The sequence below is a fragment of the Chelonoidis abingdonii genome, chromosome 7, assembly GCF_003597395.2.
Source record: "Chelonoidis abingdonii isolate Lonesome George chromosome 7, CheloAbing_2.0, whole genome shotgun sequence".
Taxonomy (NCBI): Eukaryota; Metazoa; Chordata; order Testudines; family Testudinidae; genus Chelonoidis; species Chelonoidis abingdonii.
In genome coordinates this window covers 79,822,126-79,842,374 of record NC_133775.1, presented here as the reverse complement: position 1 = coordinate 79,842,374, position 20,249 = coordinate 79,822,126, and the positions used below count along the sequence as shown (strand labels likewise).

General features: G+C 41.8%; 1 protein-coding gene across 1 annotated transcript in view; it reads right to left on the bottom strand.

Moving 5' to 3' along the window:
- The window catches only part of LCP2 (lymphocyte cytosolic protein 2), a 55,703-nt gene that overhangs the window by 17,953 nt on the left and 17,501 nt on the right, over positions 1-20,249 (bottom strand). Inside the window, exons 4-5 of the mRNA XM_075068067.1 lie at positions 4,170-4,232; positions 1,969-2,000 (exon numbers count right to left, since the gene is read on the bottom strand). Coding sequence (XP_074924168.1) covers positions 1,969-2,000; positions 4,170-4,232 — 95 coding nt within the window. The remainder of the gene's footprint in view (positions 1-1,968; positions 2,001-4,169; positions 4,233-20,249) is intronic.

The window sequence follows — 20,249 nt, the reverse complement described above, 5'->3', positions numbered from 1 at the left end:
TGTGAGAGAGACACACACACACACATACATACAGAGTTTGCCTGCCTGCCATTATATTCTTAGTGGGGGAGACAGCAGGAGCATTCCATGTTAATGATTTGCTTTGTGTCCCACAGCAGAACATCACTCCACACCAGCTGTCAGAATGAAGCTTTGAAAGGGGAGGGGTGCATGCCTGCATGGCTGCTGAGTTAAAAACAATGAGCAGAGAGCTCACTGCAGGCATTGTGGAACACCTCCAGAGGCCAATTGCAGCAATAAAAGCAAGCAAGGCATTTACACTGGCACTTTGGAGATGAAATCTTTGCACATACTTGTGGAGAGGGTTTTATTATAGCGCTTTAATTGAGGAGTTTCCTCTCAAAATGTGTACACCTCTGCTGTTTCATGACCAAAAGCTGCCTTTTGGCAAAAAAGCTTGGCAGTGCAGACCAGGCCTGAGATGTGTCCTACCCTTCAAGATTTAAATGCTAGTTGAAGAATAAAGCATTCACAACTGACTCAGCTGTTAACCTCTCATCTCATGCTTTATCTTGTTGCTAATATGGAATATTGGGTGCAGAGCTGGGCAATTTTTTTTCCAAATACTAGTTTTTTTCAACTGAAAAGAATTTTGGGGGTCTTTGCAGATTGGACCTGAATACACAAATACATAGAAATAGTTTTGGCTGAAGGAAAAAAAAATTAATGAAAATTGTTTTGCGTCTGCAAAATGAATTTTGACTTTTTTATTTAACAGAATTTTTGAAGAAAGATTTAAGTTTCAGTTCAAATCTGAATGGATTTTTTTCCAGAATTCTTTCAGTTTGTTCCCTGAATCAAACAATCCATTATTGGCTCAGCTTTAGTTATGTGTCCTTTTTTAACCCATTTGCAATAGGACCAATGGGGGAGTAGTAACCTGTGGAAGTACAGGTGCTCTTGGCCCAGCTAGTAAAATGTTTAAAATGGAAGCTCAGTGCAGAGAAGCCATGTGGAAGCTGCTTAGACCCTAATGAAGTCCAGCTGCAAAGAGGACATTGTGCCTTAGAGGTTCAGTAGTCACATGAATGCTCCCTGATTGCATCTCTCTCTCTCTTTTCTTCCCCCCATTGTTCCTCCATCCCTGCTATTAAAACATCTTTTTGTTAGCTCTCCAGCTTGATGTTTCTCCTTTCATTCCCTCTCACACCTTGTGCTCTCTTGGCTTGCTGGCTTTCTCCTCTTGCTCTGAGCCCACTCATCTTCCCTTCTCCTCACCTTCTGCTATTCTACTTCCCTCCCTCTCTGCCTTTCACACCTTCCTCTTCTTCTCTCCTCACTGTCTGCTTTATCTCCCCCCTTTGTTGTCATTCTCTCCTCCCTTCCCTAACGAGCACTGCAGGTATGGTGGGGGGCAGCATGAAGAGCACTCCCAGCATCCTAGGTAGGCAAGGGGAAATTTGGAGCATCCCCCTGCCAAGAAAATATATCCAAGGACTTTTCTGGCCCAACTGTACCTGTTTATAGATCCTGTTTCACTCAGTCTAAGAACCTTATTGAATTAAGGTATCAACTAGTGTAATGTTCCTTATTTGGTAACAGACACAACCCAAGCAGTTCTAACATGAAATTGCATCACTCTGCACACACCCCACCCACATCCTGCTGGCATGTGCTACTCCCAGGTCTATTAAAGGCACCATCTACAATAGCTCCCAGCATTTGCGTGTGTTTGGATCTAACGTTTTTCCTTCATGCTCATCTCTAATATCAACAATAATTTAGCTCATTAAGTTGCAATTAATCCTGGAAGTTCTTGGACAGATGTATTATTCAATGTAGAGCTAAATTCAAGGTACATGAGATCTATTAGCATAAATATTTATGTGAGAATTTTTGAATGAAGACAATTGGATGGCAATGACAGTAAATAGACTGTGCAAGCAGCTAATTAATATTTTAATCTTTTTTAAATACTATGTATTTAGATAGCAAGTACATATTTACCTGTATTGTCAGCAAACTTCTGTGTCTGGGTCCTGTGATGACATAAAAAATAGGTTTTTCAGTTTTAATGATTGTGAACTAAATGTGTCTTAGTAAAAGCTATAGCGTAATTAGTTGAAGATAGTCTTCCATTATACAAGTGAATTTAATTTTGACCCTCTTCCCTACTAACTCTGCCAATAAGCTAAAAAATAAACTTCCTGAAGTTTCATAAAGCTGATCCTAATCCAGGCTAGATTATTTTGAAAAAAGTTTGAGGCAAATTTGTGTGTGTGTGTGTGTGTGTGTGTGAGAGAGAGAGAGAGAGAGAGAGAGAAATGTTTGAGAAGTTTGGCATCTCATCTCACTTTCTGAGCCTTTGTCTATATGGCCCCATTCTTGCAAAGACCTGCACATAGTTTTAACTGAGTAATTCCATTAATGTCAGTGGGGACTATTCACTGTCATACGGTTAAGTACATAAGTGCTTGCAGGAGTGGGGGCTATTCTGGTTATATTTAATTTTGATCCAGTTTGGCCTAAAAACTCCAGACTTGCTCATGTGGTTGATTGCACAAGTAGTTAGTTACACATATGCAAAGTGGTTGTAACACCATGCTACCCAGATCATAATGGTAATGCTCTATAGTCATTTTGCATAGGTGACAATGACTACAAAAGGTGTAGGGCAATGGGAAGGTAGCAGGGGTGTCTCTATATATTTTGACGCCCCAAGCATGGCAGTCAGATGGCTTTCGGCGGCATGTCTGCGGGAGGTCCACTGGTAACGCGGATTCAGCAGCATGCCTGCAGGATGTCCTCTGGTCCTGCACCTTCAGCGTACCCGCTGCTGAATTGCCTCAGAAACTGCGGGGCTGGCAGACCTCCTGCAGGCATGCCGCCGAAGGCACACCGCCTCCGCCACAGCTTGCCGCCCAGGCATGCTTTTGGTGAGCTGGTGCCTGGAGCCACCCCTGGAAGCCAGGGACTCCAAATGTGTGTTAATCTGTGGGTTTTGGCAAGGACCAGAGCATTTTATTAATTTCAACCAAGGTTTATAGAATAAATAATTTAGTTATTAATAGTGGTTTATGTTTATATTGTGGTGCCTACTGCATTTATAAAATCTGTACTGTCTAAGCGGGTTCAGTGTCAGTGGCTACTCTCATCAGCTGGGGAGCAGGAGAGAGACACCAATATGTAAGGCTGAAGGGATTAGTTTGGGGATTAAAGTTTCCATTGTGAAGTCTGTAGCTACTCTTTTACCTATTGTAGCATAGCAGTTGTGTTTTCATAATACTCCTTTCTTTATGGTGACTGCAGTTCAAAAGGTTCCCCAAATGACCTAATAAGAAACTTTTCCTGAACTTTCCATCCTAAGAATCCCATCGTGGATGTTTAGGGACGGTGACTTGAAAAATAAAATTCAGAGAGAAATTCAACCAAATTTATCATAGTAGCTGAGATTTTTCAGAGCTCTGTAGAACATTTTGACAAATTATCTATTAAAATATTTATAAAATCACCTGAGCAGCTTAGAAAAATCTGAAGCAAATGAATGAGAGATCCCATATTTGATTAAAATAGAACACAGAATCTCACTATATTAATAACTTTGCTAATTTGTGAACCTGCTGATGGTCATTCAAAAATATTCAAAATAAATCTAAAGCAGTCTCATGTCTTTTCTCACCAAAGATTTAATATCAACATCCTCTATTAAGGTCTTCTTAATTTTATCCATCTGAAATATAGTATACTGATATACATATACTTGTATATTAAAATGTATTGTAATTTTTATTTTGTTTTATTCATTACAATTTGTCTTTAAAGCACACCTCTGATAGTATACTAACATTAATATTAGCACTATAAACAGTAATAAATAAATGTAATTAGCTTAACTTGCCAAAACGTAACCCAGTATTATAAATACTTATGCACAGGAGTAAATTTGCTCACATGAGTAGTGTGACTGAATTCAATTGGATTACTCAATCTGAAAGTCACTATAGGTTTGGGCTCTTAATGAAGTACTGCACTAACATGAATAACAGTAGAAAGAAATAAATTGAAATTCCTTTTTTATCATGTTTTCTGAGACGGATTTTGCTATTAAATAACACTGGAGAGCTTCTGTTAGCTCAAATGGAAATCATTCTGAAAAGTTTTGTCTTAAAAGTTTGAAAAAGAAAAAGAGGATTGAAAGGTTTACTTACCGTTTGGGGAAGAAACTTCTTCCTTCATTCCTATTGATTTCTTGACTTAACTTACTTAGAATTCTGTTTTAAAATAGACAAACAAAAAACCTCTTACACAAAAATGACTTCCTTAATACCTATCTGCTCTTCTTTTAGTTCAGTGCTTCTTTGTTTTTTTCACTTATTTGATTTTCCTTTTTTTTTAAAGAAAATTTTCCTTCTCCTTCCTTTTGGATAAATATGTGAATGCAGGGTAGCATATTCTGCTGCATCACTCGAGTGGTTGATATCTATTCTCATCTCCATACCCAATGCACTATAGTATTTTTGTCAAAAACAAAATGGCCAAAAAAATTGAAACTTTGGGATTAATCAATTGGGTGATTCATGAAGAGGTGAACAGCAAATGCTTCTGCAGAGAAACTTGTGGAGGGGCCCCTGTGGCAGAGTGATGGAGTCCTAGAGGGGCTTTCAATGGACCAGAGGAAATAAGAGATGAATGTGAAGGAACTGCTGAGGCTGGTGACATCACAAGAGGTGGGAGAGCCTCTGGCAGGGGTGGTTGGTCCAGGCGAGAGATGGAGAGTGAATCTCAAAAGAGGGAGATCTGGGAATGGTGATGGGGCAGCATAGGGAACAGGGAGCCAGAGGGTCAGAAAGAAGGTCTGGCTGGACTTGCCTGGGGGTAGAGGCTACCTGAGGAAGGGTTAGTAGAGCTCCAAGGAGGGAACCTGAAAAGTCTGAAGAGTGCTCAGATTGCAGTTCGACCCAGAAGCTTCCCACATAATCGATTGAGGTGGGCTTTGGGAGTGCTAACTTTCTCCAAAGAATCTCTGCCCCTCCAAAGACATTCCAGTGACTCAGAAGCAGGGTTTTGGGGGGGAGAGGGGGAGAGAGGACACTGGACATGCACAGGTTGCAGCGCAATATGTATGTATATTTAGAAATAATTAAGAGGCTCCAAGACAGACTTACAAAGTCAGGGTAAGATCAGCAATTTCTGTGTATACAACTATTTCTCTAATGCTCCCAGTTCCATTCTAGATTATATTTGTTCTTAGTGAAAAATAAAAATAATGTATTTATTACAATAACTGACTAAATCTGATAAGGTATTTAGACACCCACCCAACTACCACTTTTTGAAGGGATGCTACCTAATAATTACCACATACAAGAGTGTTTCTCTGGGTTTCCAGTTCCTGGGGAGAAAGGGTTGAAACCTTTTAACTTGAAATCTTAAAAAGACAAGAAGTGAATACTGGAGGGTGGCAGCAAAGGTACCTGATAGACCAGGGGTTCGCAACCTTTTCCTTTCCCCCCAATATACTATAAAAACTCCATGGCCCACCTGTGCCACAACAACTGTTTTTCTGCCTATAAAAAACAGGTCTGGCCTTAGGGGTTAGCAAGCAGGGCAATTGTTTGGGGCCCCACAAAGCTACGCTGCTCAGGCTTAGGCTTCAGCCCTGGGTGGCAGGGCTTCAGCTTTCTGCCCTAGCCCCAGTGAATCTAATACCAGTCCTGCTTGGTGGACTCCCCTGAAATCTGCTTGTGGCCCCCAGGGGACTTTGGACCCTTGGTTGAGAACTGCTGATGCGGACTACATGAAGTTTGCTTGAGTTCTGCCCCCTTCCCTGCTCATAGTGCATAGTTGCCACATATGTATGTAGCAGCCAGGGACGGCTCCAGGCCCCAGCACGCCAAGCATATGCTTGGGGCGGCAAGCCGCGGGAGGTGCTCTGCTGGTTGCCGTGAGGGTGGCAGGCAGGCTGCCTTCGGTGGCTTGCCTGCGGAGGGTCCGCTGGTCCCGTTGCTGCCCGAAGGCAGCCTGCCTGCCATGCTTGGAGCAGCAAAATGCCTAGAGCCGCCGCTGGTAGCAGCAGTTCACCAGAGGGGGAGCAGGTCTTCAAATTGTCGAATAATCTCTCTTGATTCTTCTATCCTCTCCTTTTTCAGCCAGATTCACTTAATCGGGATCCCTTCCACAAGCAGAAGCAGACAGGATAATCTAGCCTATGTCATGCCCAGCATTTTCAGGCTGTGCCAAAAATATTCATATATATTCCATATTTTGGGGACTGAGACACCATGACTTATGTAATTTTTCAGTAGTGCATGTGTGCAGAAGTAGGGATGGGTCACATGAGTGACATTTTACTTGGGAGCAGATATGCAAATATTGCTCGTGATGTAAAGTAAACAATAACCCTAGAATCCATGGACGCCAAGAGACTAATTTGTACTTGCTGCCTTTGCAAGAGGTACCCTGAGACTCAGGGCCAAATTCACCACCAATGTAAGCGGATGCAACTCTGCTAAAGTCAACAGAGCTGTGCTAGCGAACATCAGTAGTGAACCTGCCCTTCAATGTTTTATTTTGTTTTAAAGACAGTTGTACAGTTGTGATGAGTCATGGCCTTATTTTTAATTCCCCTTATGCCTTTGGTCAGGAAATAACCTTAGGAAATTCCCACAAATGCTGAAAACACTTCTTGATACTTGAATTTCGATATAATTTAAAAACATCCAACCTACTTCTAGTTCTTTTTTTATGTAGGTGTCAGATATAACAGTTATGGAAATAAAATATTTGACTGTAAAAAGTCAAGATCCTGTTTGGTTGGTGCCTGACAAAAACAACCCTTCTGACTTCTCTAATATGGTACCATCTTTTCTTACTGTACAATTACACCACAGGCCTTAAGCAGATCAGTGACTTTGGGATCTTTCATATGTCAAATTCATTGATTATGGCTAAGGTGTAAAATAAATTGACTATTTTTATTTTCCTTTTTCTCTGTTTTTTTTTCTCAAAGGAGGACCCTCTAATTCCTTCTGAAACAAGCAATAACATTAAATATGTGAGCTCTTTGGGGCAGGAAATATGTCCATCTCTATGGTCCTAATCTGTAAAGACTTCTGCACAGGCCTCATTTTATGGACTGAGAGTAGTTGCACTAAAATCAAGCACATGCTTAAGCATTTTGTTCAGTTAGGTTAGATTAACTGAAATAAATGCAAGCTATCAAGCACTGCCTATCAAAAAAAAAATGAACTAACATATTGCATCCTGTACCACCCTAGTAATGTTAATCTTATTCTCAGTATTCCTTTCTCTAGCCTCCTTGCCTCTCTTTTCCCCCGGTCCTGGCCCCACAACATAGTGTCTTGCAGTACTCAGTGAAACTAGAAATAATTCAAGGAAAGGATTATGTCCTTACTCACTGTGCAAAGTGCCATGGTGACCTATCATTTTGTAAGCAACTGTCAAATAATAACATAGGATAATTAATATTAACTTTATCTGAAATATTAGAAAATGGAGTCATTTGAAGTCCTGGACACCCAGCCAACCACCCTGCTACAATGGGGAAGTGGGAAGAAGGATTCCAGAAAGCATTAATATTTTCAACCTTCCTTTTCTGCAAGCACCAGTTTGGAGTTCTGATTTTTGTGCAGATTTGACACTTGCCCTTTTTAGAATCCCACAAGCAATATCCTTGTTTAAAAGGGATTCAGGTTGGATGGGTCTGACATCCTCCCTAACATAAGCTCTAAAAAGCAAGGAAATACCAAGTTTCGGAAAACCTCTTAATTATGTCAAACAGCCTGCCTCCATGGAGTGACAGACTCTACATCTTCACAAGCTACTTCCTTCTGCTGCAACTGATAAGGAAACTGACGGCACCCAGCCTTCTGCTCTCCCTTAGCATATAACACATGCAACTTTGCCTACAACCTCAGCAACTATTCGGGGGTATTGTATGTAGACAGGGTAGTTGTGTGTTCGCAGGGAACAGGATTTGAAAACTCATTAGTATGGCAAACTTTTTTTTTTTTTTATGAGCAGTTCTCTTTTTTTATACCCTCTTTGGGAGTAGTTTATATCTTCTACTTCTTTTCAGTTTAAGTAGCAAAACAAAGCATCCAGTCTAGCTCCAATAATCTGTATCCAGTCAGAACATCAAAGGTACTGGGATTTCTGGCCATGGAGAGCTTGCAGCCCTGACCCCCACATTGGCTGCAGAGGGAATTTTCACTGAGCAAAGATTGCAGGACTTGGTGAGCAGTTTGCTCATCTCATCTTGCTGGAATAAATTCATTACTTGCTGCTTCAAACACTTTCTGCTATATCGTTCTTCTCAGATGAAAAATATTTTTCCCTAGATATAATATTGACAGATGATCTTTGCTTCTTTCCTTGTTTCTTTGTAGTCCTCCATCTGTTTGTATCCACCTGCTGTCACTTGTAAACTCTGAGGTAGGGACAGTCTTTGTTCTGAATTTTGTACAGTGCCTAGCACAATGGCCTCTTGGTCCATGACTAGAACTCCTAGGCATCGTAAGAACAGAAATAATTCCTATATCACAAGCCTTCAGCCAAGGCTTAGGAGTGAAATGAGCAAAGCATTGCTTGCTTGCTTTTTCTGAGAACCGTGTGCCCTTAGCAACAAATGTTTTTATAGAACATTCAGGCACGGAGACAGTTGGGTCTGCAACTAGGTAAGGAAGGAAGTATCAAAACCACACTGCTTTTTGAGATGGGAGTAGTGGGTGATAGGACAGGATAAGGCCATGCAGCAACACTTGCAGAAAATGTTACACTCGGACCATTCTCTCTGCCTTCATCACCGGCCGCTCATCTTAGAATCGGAAGGAAGTTGAAATAAAATCCTCTCAAACAAGCTTGTTTGCCTAATTAACTTCAAACGTTGTGGGTATAAGCAGAGTCCACTCCAAGAATATTGGGGCCAGACGTAGGAAGATAATTGAGGGAGCTGGGCGCAAAGTGCTACACTCTGGAAATCCCGTTCCCTGGGTATAGTGAAGGGAGTATCTGATTGTCTTGTGGCAACTGTGCTCTGCCCCTGGATAACAAGTTCTGCAGGGCAGACGCAATAACATCATATTGAGTTCAGAGTTCACTGAAACTCCCAGCTAAATCTCTTCTGTTTCTCCTGCTTCTAGTGAGCATACATGCACGTTCATCCCAGAACATCCATTTTAAAAAGAGATTGGTCTTTTTTGGTCCCTCAATTTTTGGCACTCAACTTCAGACCCTATGCAGGGGCCTGCTTTGATGGACAGTCAGCACTTTCTGAAAATCAGGCCACTTTAAAGTTTCTCAAGTTGAGCACCCAAAAATAGAGGCATCCAAAATTACTAGTCACATTTGACATGTAAGGTATATTTATACAAATATAAATTCACATAGGTGAAGACCTTCTCAGGGATTCTGAAGGTGCTGTGGGATTCTGTGTGTGTTAATTGAGAAGAGACTAAGCTGCAGACTTCAAATCTGGGTTTTGATTCAGCCTCATATAGGGACATCAATCGCCTCCCACCCCCCCCACCCCCCGAAAAAATGTAGCTGCATCTAAACTTCCTCAAACTTCCAGAGTGTTCAGATCTGTGGTGATGGTTTAACCCATTATAGAGAGGAAGGCCAAGTATAAAGTTGGATCTCAGTTCATATTTTGACTACCTGCCAGGGCTTGGAGCTGTTCTGATCCATTTCTTTTTCTGACCACATTGTATTAACCAAGGCATGTTTGCTGAAAGTTTGCCTCAAAATACTATGTAGCATTTACTCACACTTGACACAGAAACAAGAGCCTTGATTATCATTTGTAAGAGTGAACAGAGACACTGAGTAGCAAAATAAAGCAAGTGATAGTGCTGCTCTTGTGACTGAAGCTTTATGATATGAACACCTTGTCCATACTGTATGTTCCTTGCTATTTACTCTGCAGGCACCAGTTGCAGTCCCATGATTAATGATGAGTCGAGTTTGCACTAAAGGAGAGATTCAGCTTCTTTGCTCTGTATAAAATGCAGCATATCCTTCCCAGTCTTACTCTGAGTAAAGAATGCATTTTCTGAGCATTTTCAAGTAAATCTGCCAATTCGTTTGAAATTAATATAAAATCGGTCTATTCACATTATTCTGACTGATACTAAATTTTTTAATTATCTTAAAGAAAATAACACTTCAAATGTCCATATAATTAAAATTAATTGAAGTGTTTATGCATAGGGTATATTCATAGAAATTACTTTACAACTGAGCAAAGTTATTAATGATTTTATGTAATTCTTAGGATTTTACAGGCTACAGACAAAGGTAAGTCAACAGCTTGGAAAACTCTTAAGTAGGACCATCGTGACATCATTGGCAATTGTTTGGGTTGCCTCTCTTCCTTTTCTGTTGATTTGCATGCAACAGTTCTATTCCTTGTAATGAGTTAGTGGCATGAGGCAGACAGAATATGTAGCAAGAGTTCTCACAAGCACATGACTTGTGGCTGACAGTTACTTTTCCTTAAAGGTTCCATGGCTGCATGCTAGCTTAGGTTATCTGCCAGTGGCACTGATGCCTCAGCTTCACTGCCCATTGAGGCACTTCTGCAGGGTAAACTGAGGCAGGACACTAGTGGAAGACGTTGATGTGCTGAGACATTTTAACCCAGGGACTGGTCTCCTACATCTCCTTTCACTTAATACCCGCCTTTACAACATAGTCTTATATACCACTTGGTTATCTTTCACTACTCTGGTGTACCAGAGAATCTGCCCTTAAAAGTTAACATCTTGAAAAAAGATGTAAAGTTGATACTCCATAACTTCAAATCATTAAAAATATCACATGCAACATTCTCTTGGGTTTCTGGTTTAGGGTTCATGTATGATATTTTAAAAAATTATTAAAAAGCCAAGGAAATTCTTAGACAGCAAATTACATTAACATGTGACTATACAAAGGTAACAAAATTATAATTGTGTATATATACATTGTAATATCCCCAAATTGAACATCATAAGCTGGAAATTGAGCATTAAGGTTACTTATAAAAGACATCTAAATATAGTACAGTATAGAAATGCACAGTGAAGGCATCCAAACAACTTTTGCTCTGCCATGTACTGAGGCGGGGGAAGGAATATAACAATAGCTAATGTCTTTAAAAATTAACTTAATCAAATTGGGACCACAAATAGTAAAATACCTTAATCATAATCACATAGTTATTGCATGACATCACTGCAGGCCAGGGTTAAGGTTATTTGAATGCCTCAGCTGAACATTTCTTGCTTTAAAATGTTTTGGATTTCTTTTATGTGTAACCTGAACTCTCAATTTCCTGTTTGGAATACTTGATTTAGGGATGATTACAACATCCCTGTAACTTTTTTTTTTTTTTTAACTGTTATGTTACTAATATGCACTCTCAACCAAGTCAAGTCAGGAAAATTCTCTGCTGAGAATCTTTGACCTCTTTGTAAAGAGACTCAGTACTGCCATAGAATTGGCAGAGGCAGCTTAGCCTTCTCTACCTGCCCAGCATGAGGTTGGCAGGCCTGGAGGAAGTTACCAGGATCAGAGACCTCTGGACTACAACCAGGAGGACTGGATGGATCCCTATGCACTTGGCTGGTGCATGGGGCTGTCTGCCCTTGGCACCCCCCAGCACATACTTCAGGAGGTGGAGGCAGCCTTATTGCCCACTTCTCGGTCTTTCCTTGAGTGGGTCCTGTGAGAGGGTATCCCGCACCCACCCCTCACCTCAGGCCCTCTGGGCCTCTTCATCAGGCCTCTACCCTGTGAGCCTTCTTGGCCCCCACCACTTTGTACCCTGAGCCAGCTGCATGATTTTCATCCGAACCGCACCACAAGACCATCTCTACACGTTCGCACTCCACACTCATTTCCCCAGCCTTGTGTCCCACCCTGACACCAAGTGGCAGGACATTCTACCAGCTGCAGAGGGTGAGAGATCTTGGTGGGCCAGCCTATATTCCACCTTGGTTCCACGTTCTGGCGCTGTTCACCCCTCTTCCTGACACCTGCCCTTTTTGTGGTGTGAGGGAGATCTTGGCATATGTCTATCTGCAGTGTGCCAGGTTGCAGCCCCTTTTCCGGCTCCTCCAGAACCTCTTGTTGAGATTGTGGCTGCACTTTCCCCATACCAGTTTATATATGCACACTCAATACATGGCCCCACAAAATTGCAGAACCACCTCATCAACCTCTTCCTAGCCATGGTCAAAGTGGCCATTTTAAAAATGTTATTAAGATGTTTAAAAAAAAAAAAGTGAATGATACAGAGTTTAAGCATAGAAGTTTCTGGTTATCAGGGAATAATGTATAGATTATCGAGGGTGCAAAGTTTGGCTTAAGATCAGGTGGCATAAGGAAAACATAATCTGCAATATCCCTGATTGGGGGTAAACGGTTGATGGATCAAAGTACAGACATTGAGATATGAGGGTATAAAGTTCATAAAGTAGCTATGTTCAGATGTGGAGTATAATGAGTGGATATGATGATGAGGATGAATTGATATTACATGAGGGAGAGGAGGCTAGCTGAGGGGAGAGGCCTGCAACTGTGGAGCCTATTTTCATTCTTTTATCAGTTCACACATCCAGGCAGAGTTTCTCTGGGCGGCGTCCGGTGGCTCCTTGGACACTTTTGAGGAGCAGTGGGCGCTGTCCATTGTTCTCTGCTCCGTGTCCCCTTCTGGTTCCTTAGTTTTGGCCCTCTGACCCCCACACCTGTTCCTGTTATTTTTTTTTCTTCGTTGTCCCACATATTTAGTTGAGCACTGGGTTCAGTAGCTCCTCCCCAGGCTGGAGGAGGGGCCACTAGCAGTGGGTGGGCTTGCATCTGCCAACTTCCCAGTTGTCAGGAAGGGGTGTGGTGGATGTGAGCACAGCTACACCCAATCCTATGCAGGCATGCAGAACCTTACCCTAGCAGCCTAATTAGAGTTTTGATTCAAGAAGCACCTTAGCCACATCATAGAACTAAGGCATATGTGTCTATGACCATGAGACAAAGGGCTTTTAACAAAGTTAGCTTTTATAAATTATAGAATATCAGGGTGGAAAGGGACCTCAGGAGGTCATCTAGTCCAACCCCCTGCTTAGAGCAGGACCAATCCCCAACTAAATCATCCCAGCCAGGGCTTTGCAATGCCTGACCTTAAAAACTCCTAAGGAAGGAGAGTCTACCACCTCCCTAGGGAACCCATTCCAGTGCATCACCACCCTCCCAGTGAAAAAGTTTCTCCTAATATCCAACCTAAGCCTCCCCCACTGCAACTTGAGACCATTACTCCTCATTCTGTCATCTGGTACCACTGAGACCAGTCTAGATCCATCCTCTTTGGAACCCCCTTTCAGGTAGTTGAAAACAGCTGTCAAATTCCCCCTCATTCTTCTCTTCTGCAGACTAAACGATCCCAGTTCCCTCAGTCTCTCCTCATAAGCCATGTGCTCTCCAAGTCAGGTTTTACAGTAACAAATACAATAGGCTTCAGGATTCTGCAGGGTCCTAAAGTCACCTGATTTTACATTGACTTAAACTAAATATTACATCATTAGAAATGTAAATAGTTTGAAAGCCAATATATATTGGTCTAAAATATATAAAGTTTGAGGTTATCAGCCCAGCAATTCTTCCAATCAAGTACTCAGGATTGCGTTCATACAGTATAATTTGCTTTATATAGTGCCTTTCATACTTATGGTGTCTCATATCATTTTACAAAGCATGGGGTAAGATATGGCAATGGGGCAGCCATAGGTTTGACAATACTTTACAGCTAACCGTAGGTGTTAGAACTTGCTTTGCAAAGAGCTACACTTTTAGCCAGGATGTCTTGGTTATCCCTTGCATACACAAATACCAGGACTATCGTCCATTTTTCCCTGAAGAGCCACCAGGGACAGGTAGAAGGATTTTGCTAGAATAGTTCTCCTCTATTAGTGCATCCCCTAATAGTACAATGGTTTGGTAATCAGGAGGTCAAAGATCCATTTTTAAAAAGAGCCTAGATGCAGCAGGAAATAACAAATATTAAATATCACTTAAGAAGCCTGCAGGGCTTTCAAATGAATAACAAAGCAAAACACAAGAGCATTATTTTAAGTTTGTCTAGAAAAACTTTTTGGGAAGACCACCAGAATTTCTTACACAGCCTTACAAATAATGGGCCAGAAAAGTCTTTGCTCCTTTCAGGGACTAAGGGAGGTATTATTTCTCATGTACTCCAAGTTATTCTGTCTACACAAGGTGGGATTCCTCAGCAAGCATGCTGCATAGTGCACCTTACACCTGCCAGTGAAAGGTATTTTGCCTAGCCATTGCTGTCAGACCCTGGCAGGCATGCAAGCGGGTTGGATGGTGGTCTGGTGAACATCCCTTGAGGGAGGTAGACTAGCCAGCCCATTTAGTGCTCACATAGTAAGTGCCAGAGGTCTGCTGCAGGTGCAAGGGGAGAAAACCTGCACCCTCTTCCCCATAATGTGCATTCCGGAATTGGACTAACACAATGACCTATTGGTACCAATCACTTATTAGTGGCTGAATATTTTAACAAATTCTTGACCACCTAAGGCTACAAACTTGTCAGTACACTACACGCTATGGCCATTAGGAATGTAACATGACAGGGGGTCAAAACTGCACCGGAGAAAGGAGATCTTTGTTAATGCTGTTTGCTGAATAGGGTGACTAGGAGATACAGCTGAACAGTTTCAATTCCATCCAGTAAAGCACAGTGGTATGCATACACATTAGCCAATAGGGTGCATAAGAGTTAATATATATTTACTCAATAGTTTGTTTCATAAAACTATTTTAACAAGGTTTATTTTATGTTTGAAGATGGGCCACTCGAAGACAGATGAAGATATGCCTGGGTGACACAGGAGGTAGATGTTGTTCCCCAAAATAAGAGATTGCCTTGTAACCAATTTCAGTAAATTGCCTGTCATATTCTGTAAAGACAGTTGTGACCTAGTTAGCCACTGCTAAAGTTACAGAAATATCCCAGAGTAATGACCTTGTAATTTTCAAATTTGAGCACGTAGGTTTCCTCAGATGGGTATATTTAGAAAAACCACATGCTCAGCCCATTAGGTTTATATTGCTGTGGCCTGTGGGTGACGAATGTAGCACAGTTACGAGTGTTGGATCACATTTGCTGCTGGTGTAATTTAGTGTAGCTCTGTGATGTTAGTAGAGCTACCCCAATTTTCACCAGCTAAGGGTCTGGCTGAGTACATATAACTTTAGTAGTATGCTTACAAGGCTGTAGACTTGCAAAAATGCATGCTTCATTTAGTGATGAGGCAGGTCAGATTTATATTTGTAGTACATTAATGTGCATTTCTGCTTACAGAAAAAACTTATGGCTTAAAAAATAACAATAATTTAAAAAAATCCACAACTTCATCCCAGTTTTTAAAATGGTCATTATCTCTGCTTCCGCTACTAAACACCAATATCCAGTAGTAAATTGTTGACCTCAACTACTCTGGATTGGTCTGAAATCAACAAAATGAATTTCAATAAAAATAAGAGAAAAGTTGCCATACTTAGTAAGGGCAAAATCAAAAGCACAAATACCAAATGGGAAATAACTGGGCAAACAGCAATACTGCAGAAAAGAATCTGGGGGTTGTAGTACATCACAAATTGAATATGAGTCAAGTCTGATCTGATGCAGTTTCAAATAAGGCTATTATCAAGTGGGGATGTATTACAAGAAGTATTATATGTAGGACATGAGAGGTAAGTCTTCCACTCTACTCAACACTGGTGAACTGTGTCCAGTTCTGGGTTAAGAAAGATGTGAACAAATTTGATAGTCCAGAGGCGAGCAATAAAAACGATAAAGGGTTTAGAAAACATGACCTATGAGGAAACGGTGAAAAAATTAGGCATGTTTAGTCTTGAGAAAAGAAGGCTGAGGGGGGATATAACAATAATAACATAATAACAGAAAATGTGGAAATGGCAGAGATGCTTAATGACTTATTTGTTTTGGTTTTCATCAAGAAGGTTGGTGGTGATTGGACATCTAACATAGTGAATGCCACTGAAAATGAGGTAGGATCAGAAGAAGCTAAAATAAGGAAAGAACAAGTTAAAAATTACTTGGACAAATTGGATCTCTTCAAGTCACCAGGGCCTGAGGAAATGCATCCTAGAATACTCAAGGAGCTGACTGAGGAGATATCTGAGCCATTAGTGATTATCTTTGAGAAGTCATGGAAGATGGGAGAGATTCCAGAAGACTGGAAAAGAGGCAAATATAGTGCTCATTGATAAAAAGGGAATAATACAACCCAGGAAATTACAGACCAGTCAGCTTAACTTCTGTATCTGGAAAGATAATGGGGCAAATAATTAAGCAATCAATTTGCAAACTTCTAAAAAATAATAAGGTGATAAGTAACAGTCACCCTGGCTTTCTTTGACAGGGTAACAAGCCTTGTGGATGGGGGGGAAGCAGTAGACGTGGTATATCTTGACTTTAGTAAAGCCTTTGATACTGTCTTACGTGACCTCTCATAAACAAACTTGGGAAATGCAACCTAGGTGGAACTACTATAAGGTGAGTTCAAAATTGGTTGGAAACCCATTCCCAGAGAGTAGTTATCAGTGGTACAGTCAGTCCTTCAGGGATCAGTTCTGGGTCTGGTTCTGTTCGATATCTTCATCAATGATTTAGATAATGGCATACAGAGTATATTTATACAGTTTGCAGATGATACCAAGCTGGCAGAGGTTGCAAGTGCTTTGGAGGGTAGAATTAAAATTCAAAATGATTTGAACAAACTGGAGAAATGGTCTGAAGTAAATAGGATGAAATTCAATAAGAACAAATGCAAAGCACTTCATTTAGGATGGAACAATCAGTCGCACACATAGAAATTGGGGATTGAGCTGCCCAAAAGGGACTGCAGAAAGGAAATCTGGGTCATAGTGGACCACAAGTAATATGAGTCACATGTATGCTGTTTCAAAAAAGTGAACATCATTCTGGCATGTATTAGCAGGATGTTGTAAGCAAGACACAAAAAGTCATTCTTCCCTTTCTCTATGTTGATTAGGCTCAAATTCTGGAGGTATTGTGTCCATTCTGCGGCACCACATTTCATGAAGATGTGGACAATTAGAGAGTCCAGAGAGACAGACTAAAATGATTGATGAAGGGTGTCTAGAAAACACGATCTTTGAGGAAAGATTTTGGAAAAATTGGTTTGTTGATCTGGAAAGAAAGCGAATGAGGGGACATGATTACAGTTTTCAAGTATGTAAACGGGTGTTACAGGGAAGAGGAAGAAATTGTTTTTCTTAACCGGTTCGAAGATAGGACAAGAAGCAATGGGTTTAATTGCTAGCAGCGGAAGTTTAGCGTTGACATGGGGAAAAAACTTTCGTAATTAGTCAGGGTGGTTAGCACTTGGATACTTGCTAGAGTTTGGGGAATCTCATCCTTTGGTAGAGATTTTAAGAACAGTGTTAGACAAACACTTGTCAGGGAAGTGGTCTAGATCATTAGTTCATGGCACCCGTTGCAGGGATGGATAGATGACCTTGCTCGAGGTCCCTTCCAGTTCGACGCAAGAAAAGAGAATAAAATTCTACTGATATAACCATGAGACAGCTTAATATGTTAACAGGATGAGGATGAGCTTCTTATGTTTGAGCCAATTACTTCCTGTCCTCCCTCAATCGCAACAGGAAGATGGTTTTAATATTAGAAAGAGTTCTAATTTTTAAGAATAGGTAAGAGTTACTGGAAATATGTTGCCATGGAAGCCTACAACTGAGCATTTTAGAAGGTTGGTTCCAAAATATCTGTTAGCTGACCCCAATCTTATCTCAAGTGAGAAGGGTTGGACTAGATTGCTCTGGAGATCCTATTCTAGCGGCTTTAAGTATCAGAGGGGTAGCCATGACTCTGGATCGTAAAAGCAGCAGAGAATCCTGTGACCTTATAGACTAACAGGACTTTTGGGAGCGTGAGCTTTCTGGGTTGAATACCACTTCGTGGTAGACGCAGGAAGTGGAAATTCTGCCAGGGGCAGTATATATATGCTAGCAAGCAAGCTTAGAGATAACGAGGTTAGTTCAGTCAGGGAGGGTGAGGCCCTGTTCTGAGCAGTAGAGGTGTGAAAACAAGGGAGGGAGAACTGGTTCTGTAATGGCAAGCCATTCCGTCGTTTGAATGAGTCCGAGCTATAGTGTCAAATTTGAAAATGAACTGAAGCTCGCAGTTTCTCTTTTAGTCTGTCTGAAGATTTCTTTTGCGGAGGATAGCCCCTTAAGGGTCTGCTATAGTGTGGCCAGGAGAGCACTTCAACCTCCCTGGCACAACATAAGCAGCCTTAGGTGCTATCCTGCAGCAAAAAACTTCGGACCAGATTCAAAGGAAAACTGCTGAGATTCAGTTCATGTGCATTTTGACACCTCAGCTCTGGACTGCAACAAAGACTCGTGATGGCTTGCCATTACAGAACCAGTTTCTCTCCCTGGTTTTTCACACCTCTACTTGTATTAGAAACAGGGCCTTCCCTCTGACTGAACATAACCTCGTTATCTCTTAGCTTGTTGCTAGCATGTTACTTGCCGGAATTTTCCAATACCTGCGTCTGACGAAGGGGGTATTTCACCATGAAAGCTCCGCTCCAAAACGTCTGTTAGTCTATAAGGCCAACAGGATTCTCTCGCTGCTTATCTAGCCCTAGTGCTCTGATTGTAAGGCTCCTATGTAGCATTTATTCCATTCTCTGGTCATAGCGGATTAGTATACAGGGGCACTGCTTCCCTGTGGGAATCACTGATGGAGAAGCAGACGGCAGTACGTGGGAGAATTCTATGGCCTGTTCACTTACGTCGTTTTAACCAAATTAGCGCCTCAAACGTATTTAACCCTGCCCCCGTCCATATCAAACGAAGCCCTTCATCATGATAAAAGAGCTTTTAAACCAATGTCGATGTAACTCTCTCCACGACAAGGGGGAGCACTGAAATCGAGTTATGCATGGCGGATGAGGGTAGTTGGGGCCGCAATCCGATGGCTATGGCTCCGGCGGTATGCCCACGTGGACCATTTGTAGCCTACTTTGGAACAATTTGATAGGTAGCCCTGGCAGGGTAAACAGCGAAAAGCCCCTGACCTTTTGAAACATTTTCCGTGTTTGCAAAGCGTGGAGCTCTGATCAGCACGGGTGGCAATGCAGTGCCAAATCCAAAAAGGGCTCCAGCATGGACCGTACGGGAGATACTGGATCTGATCGCTGTATGGGGAGACAAATCTGTTCTATCAGAGCTCCGTTACAGAAGACAAAATGCAAAGCATTTGAAAAAATCTCCAGGCTATGATACAGAGTCCACAGCACAGTGCTGTGTGACAAGTGTAACGGAAAGCCAAAGAATCAAATGGATGCTCATAGAGGGATGGAGGAGATACTGAGGACTCCAGCTATCCCACAGTCTCCGAAAAGCATTTGCATTCTTGGCTGAGCTCCCAATGCCTGAAGAGTCAAAAACATTTTCCCGAGCGTTTCAGGGTATATGTTGTCAATTTACACCCTTCCCACCCCCTGAAAGAAAAGGGAAAAAAATCGTTTCTCGCCTTTTTTCAATGTTACCCTATGTCTACGCATGCTGCTGGTAGACGGGGTGCTGCAGCGCTAAACACCAGCATCCCGTTCCCGGTGGCAGATGGTGCAATATGACTGATATCCATCTTCATCATCAGCCCATGAGTGCTCCTGGCTGGCCTTGGTGGACGCCTGGGTAAGAATGGGAATAACTCCCGGTCATTCCCAGCAGATGGTACAAAACGACTGGTAACCGTCCTCATCACAGCAACTGGAGGCTTAGCTCCATCAGCCCCTCCCCCTTCATGTCTAAAGAAAAGATTCTGCACTGTCTGGACTATCACAGCAGCGGGAGGCTTTCTCCCCCTCATTTTATCTCACTGAAAAGTCAGTGTTTCTTATTCCTGCATTCTTTATTACTTCATCATACAAATGGGGGAACACTGCCATGGTAGCCCAGGAGAGTTGGAGGAGGAGGGAAGCAACAGATGGGGTTGTTGCAGGGGCACCCCCTAGAATGGCATGCAGCTCATCATTTCTGTGGGATCTCTGGGGCTCTGACACGGAGCGGCTGTGCTCTCTGGTTCTCTAGTACACTTGCCCCATATTCTAGGCAGGACTGACTCTATTTTAGACAAAACATAAAGAAGGGAATGACCCGGGGAGTCATTTCCATTTTTGTCCATGCGC